Source organism: Setaria viridis, chromosome 1, assembly GCF_005286985.2.
Source record: "Setaria viridis chromosome 1, Setaria_viridis_v4.0, whole genome shotgun sequence".
NCBI lineage: Eukaryota > Viridiplantae > Streptophyta > Magnoliopsida > Poales > Poaceae > Setaria > Setaria viridis.
In genome coordinates, this window is record NC_048263.2 from 30,926,596 (window position 1) to 30,931,935 (window position 5,340).

General features: G+C 41.7%; 1 protein-coding gene and 1 pseudogene across 1 annotated transcript; both read left to right on the top strand.

Moving 5' to 3' along the window:
* Window positions 1-1,229: 1,229 nt before the first annotated feature.
* On the top strand, window positions 1,230-3,972 carry LOC117845737 (uncharacterized). Its single transcript, XM_034726835.2, has 2 exons — window positions 1,230-1,408; window positions 1,743-3,972. The coding sequence occupies exon 2, from the start codon at window positions 1,757-1,759 to the stop codon at window positions 3,587-3,589; it is 1,833 nt and encodes a 610-aa protein (XP_034582726.1). The 5' UTR covers window positions 1,230-1,408; window positions 1,743-1,756; the 3' UTR covers window positions 3,590-3,972.
* LOC140220142 (putative receptor-like protein kinase At3g47110) lies at window positions 3,791-5,087 on the top strand (annotated as a pseudogene).
* Window positions 5,088-5,340: the final 253 nt, after the last annotated feature.

Here is a 5,340-nt window from a genome sequence, read left to right on the forward strand (position 1 = left end):
GTGTTTCATATTAATTTTGGTGAGAAGTGTACGTAGAAGTAAGATAGCAGTGAGTTGGCTAAGTCCGGAGTCCGGACTAAACTTCAGTCCTAAACAATCCACACAGGGCTTAGGCCATTCAAAATGAATCAACTCATGGGAATAAAGAAAGGTTAGACATGTTCTGAAGATTCGTTTGGTGTTTTGTTCCAGTGGTTGATTCGGTACTAGGTCCACCATCAATCAAATAAAAAAAAAGCCAAACTTCTTCTCTGCTGCTTGCTCATAAAGGCATAAGAGGCATGTGTTCTGCTTGTAGCTTTGTTTATCCACTATGAATCCATGCAAGTATAAGAGTTGATTCTTTGTCTCTTTTCCATGAATCGACTGCTTCCAATGAAGATGAATCGGTTCATCACCTCCACATCAGACCGTGAATTGCTTGGAAAGGGCCAATGGCCTTGTGGGGCTATGGGTGCCCTAAGCTTTTAAGTTTTGAAGGACTACTATGACACCAAAGACAACTTGTTTAACCCTTTGGTGAATATCAACTATTTTCCCAGTGATTTCTTTTTATGAACTGTCGGCAAGATTTTTCCAAAAATCTATTAGAAAGAAAAAAATTAATTGAATAAAGGGTTTGCTCCCATCAGCATATATAGTGCCCTAAAACTAAGAATAAATTTGTTGGCTGCTGCTGCAAATTTTCTCATACTCAAATTGGCTATCTATTGCAATTTTTTATTGATTAGGTTCTTTATGTATGAAATCCGTTTACCGGGATTTGAATCCTCGATTTACCAGGTGCTCTCGTTTTCCTTGATCTATTTGAGGAGTATCAATTTGTTTAGATAATATTTCTCCCTTCAAAGCATGTCCACCATTCACAAAAACCCTGTGAAGCACGGCAACTGTACATGCTTTCTTGTCGAGATTGGACGATACGTACAAATTGACTTGACCGACCTTGTCAGAGAAAACCTACGAATGAATTATGACCACACAACACATTCTTGGAAGCGCCATCATCACAGAAAAGAGCCAAATCAGAAGGAATCTTGTGCTGGTAAACCATCACCGCCCCAGCTGAATTTCGACCGCATCGAAACGGCACGAGACAAGTGGTCCATGAGCCTAGAATATCTCCGTTCAATTTCAGTAGAAAAGTACTCTGGTATTTTAGGCTGGACACGCCGCAACAATCTTATCCACAGCTCAAGCAGGAGACGGGCCGGGACCTGAAAAAATGACGGTAGCTGTTAAGTTTGACGGACTCGGGTCTTCGCTACAGAAGCGGTCAAGCTAAGCCAAGGCCAGTAAATCTGTTTTTAAACCCCGGGGGGGGCTTGGCCAGCTAAGCATCAAAGCTCACAGTACACAAATACACACCACCGTGTCGCAAAGTGAAGCACGCTCCGGCCTTGCAGAGGTGCACCATTCTCGATCATCTCTAGTCCTGATTACTATTGCTTCTGTTTTTGTCTAGTACTCTGCTGACTTACCTACCATATCAGTTTTTTCCGAGTGAAGCGGTAACACCTGACAAAAGTTCAGCCTTTCTGCTTTAAACAAGAAGTAAAATTTAGATATATTTCATGTTCGAGCGCACCACATTCGTAGTTCGATACCATATTGATACAGCATAGTGAGAATTGTATTGTCGTCGCTAGAACATATTAGATGCCATGAACGGGCATAGTGATACAGCGAAGCTCCACCAGTGAACGTAGCATGCCCAATATTTACTATTTACATTTTTGCAGGTGCCTTGTTTGTCATGTGTTGCGCGAAGCAACCCGTGAAAAGCAGCATGCTCTTACTATTGGTTTGGCTGCTGCTATCATATTTCTTTGGCAATATTCATTGCTCAACTGTCCCCAAGAACAGCACGGACATGCTTTCACTGCTTGATTTCAAGCAGGCCATCACTAATGATCCGGGGAAAGTTTTGAGCAACTGGACTGCTAGCACTCCTTATTGCCAGTGGGCAGGCGTCAAATGCAGCCGGACGCACACAGACCGTGTCGTCGTGCTGGACCTCGCCGGCCACAGTTTGACGGGCACGTTGACAGCTTCACTTGGGAACTTAACGTTCCTTAGGATACTCAACCTGTCCGTGAATCACTTCTCTGGTCACTTGCCACATCTTAACCATCTCCACCAATTGGAGGTCCTTAATCTGAGCAGTAACTCCCTACAAGGGGTAATTCCAGATACACTCACAAACTGTTCCAATCTTAGAAAATTATTCCTTGCCTACAACTTTCTAGAAGGTGAAATTCCACTGAATGTTGGTCTCCTATCAAAATTATCAACATTGCAACTTACGAACACTAATCTGACCGGAGCCATCCCACCAAGTCTCAATAATACTCTTCTAGAAAAAATCGGCCTTGCAAATAATCGGCTCACAGGAAGCATTCCAAGTGAGCTTGGATATTTGTCAAATCTGTCAGTTCTGCTTCTCGGCGGCAATATGCTATCAGGTGTATTCCCAGCATTCCTACTTAACATGTCTACCCTAATTGGGTTGGATTTAGGTGGGAATTTGCTACACGGGGAGTTGCCATCTAACATCGGCAGCGTGTTCCCTAGTCTCCGTATTCTTCTTCTAGGCATCAACAAGTTTGAAGGCCAAATCCCGGCTTCAATAGGCAATGCTTCAAATCTTGAAGTGATAGCTCTATCATCAAACAATTTCACTGGTCAAGTTCCTAGTTCTTTTGGTAACCTTCTTCAGCTAAATAAGCTAATTCTAGAGGATAACATGCTTGAAGCACCAGACACCAAAAGCTGGGAATTCTTATATGCCTTGAGAAACTGTAATCATTTGAATGTGCTCTCACTAGCAGGAAATCGGCTAACTGGAGCTATTCCAGATTATATTGGCAAGTTGCCCACTGGACTTGCAAAACTATATTTGGACGACAACCACCTATCAGGGTTAGTGCCCTCAAGCATAGGAAACCTGACTGGCTTGATTTGCTTGGATCTAGATAACAACAAACTTACTGGTACAATTGGAGAATGGATTGGGATGCTAAAAAAACTACAATATCTAGATCTTAGTGAGAACAGCCTCAATGGGCCCATCCCATCCTCCATTGGCAATCTTACGCGGTTGGGGGTCCTAGATCTAGGACATAATGAATTCACTGGTACTATACCTACCAGCCTGGCATACCTTCAACAGCTCACAGATTTAAATTTCTCCTACAATAAATTAGAAGGTAACCTACCTTCAGTGGTTTTTAGTATCCCAACATTGAACACATTCGTGCTGTCGTACAATAAATTAGAGGGTCCAATGCCTTCAGAAGTTGGTCATCTTACACAACTCACTGAACTACTTCTTTCATCCAACAAAATCTTTGGTGAAATTCCTGACACTTTGAGTCAATGTCAAGAGTTGAATATCCTCGAACTGGACAAAAATTGTCTCACAGGAAGCATTCCGGTGTCTCTTGGTAACTTGAAGAGTTTGAGCGTGCTTAATCTTTCCCACAATAATTTTTCGGGCTTGAACCCATCAGCTATAGGTGACATAAAAACTCTCACCCGCTTGGATCTTTCTTATAATCGTCTACAAGGAGAAATACCATTCGGTTGAATTTTTGCAAATGCAACAGCTGTTTCGCTCAACGGCAATTCGGGACTCTGCGGAGGATCTTTGGATCTGCGCGTGGCCCCATGTGCTTCTGTTTCATCTCAGATATTTGAAAGACATGACTTTTTAATCAAAATATTGATCCCAATATTTGGTTTCATGTCACTCATACTATTAATCTATTTTGTTCTCGTTGGGAAGAAGATGTCAAGGCCGTATTCATTGCTGCCTTATTTTGGAGATAAATTCCCTAAATTTTCTTATATGGATCTGGCTGAAGCCACAGGAAACTTCTCTAACTTGGTTGGGAGAGGAAGCTACGGATCAGTGTACAGAGGGAAGTTGATCCCTTCTAAACTGGAAGTGGCAGTAAAGGTTCTTGACCTTGACATTCATGGTGCAGAGAAAAGCTTCTTATCAGAATGCGAAGCATTGAGGGGCATTAAACATCGAAATCTTCTACCCATAATAACTGCATGTTCGACTGTTGATATCACTGGCAGCTCTTTCAAAGCTCTAGTTTATCCATTCATGCCTAATGGGAATTTGGACACATGGTTGCATCATAAAGAAGGGAATGCTTCAAAGTATCTAAGTTTAAATCAAAGATTAAGCATAGCTGTTAACATCGCAGATGCATTGGAATATTTACATAATGACAATGGAAGGACGATCATACATTGCGACCTGAAGCCTAGTAATATTCTCCTGGATGATGATATGACTGCTCATTTGGGGGATTTCGGCATTTCAAGTTTCCATATTGATTCTGTGTCCACATCAGTTGAGGATCTAAATATGCTAGTTCAAAATGCATTGCTTCCATCGGCGTGAAGGGGACCATCGGATATATAGCTCCAGGTATATAATTACTGTTTATTCGATTTTCAGCCAGTAATACGTTGCATAAGTATAATTAATGATGTTACAAGAACTGCGTTATTTATATCTACAGAATATGGTGGAGGTGGCCATGTATCAACATATGGGGATGTTTATAGTTTTGGGATTGTACTTCTAGAAATGTTAACCGGAAAAAGGCCTACAGATCCTATGTTCACGAATGGGCTCAACATTGTCAACTTCGTCGAGAGGAGCCTTCCAGATCAGATATTCGATATTGTTGATGCTCCAGTCCAGGGAGAATGTGAGACCTTTGCTCAAAAAGGTACCCTAGTAGAAAACAGAATCTCACGTTGCTTGCTGACTCTGCTACAGTTAGCAATTTTTTGTACGTTCCAATCGCCAAGAGAAAGGGCCAACATGAGAGAAGTAGCCAGCAAACTTCGTTCGATCAAGACGTCACATACTGGCGCGAAAAATTTTTGAAGATGCTGAACAGTGATTACTGAAATCAACACGTACGGGCATGCCCCTCAATATTTTAATGAGTAAAACCCTGTTTTGCTCTCCTACAGTTGTTACGACCAAAATTGGCATAACCAGGAATCATTCTGTTGATACCAAAATTATTAGCACAAAGCTTGCTCACTACTGCAAATGACGTTCGTATCGGCTCATACGTGCCCGTCAAAAGTGCACCGGTGCATTAAGTTCTTTCACACCGGTGTGAAAAACAACAGTAAACATACTTATGTTATTGCGCACCAGCACGTTTACTTAATTGTACTGGTGCTATCTTACACCGCACGAGTAATTTCATACTCTAACCGGTCTGGATATATAAGGATCGATTTGCTAATTAGTTAAACGTAGCGGATTGAGTTAGGACCTGTTTGGAAAGGTTGCTAAAC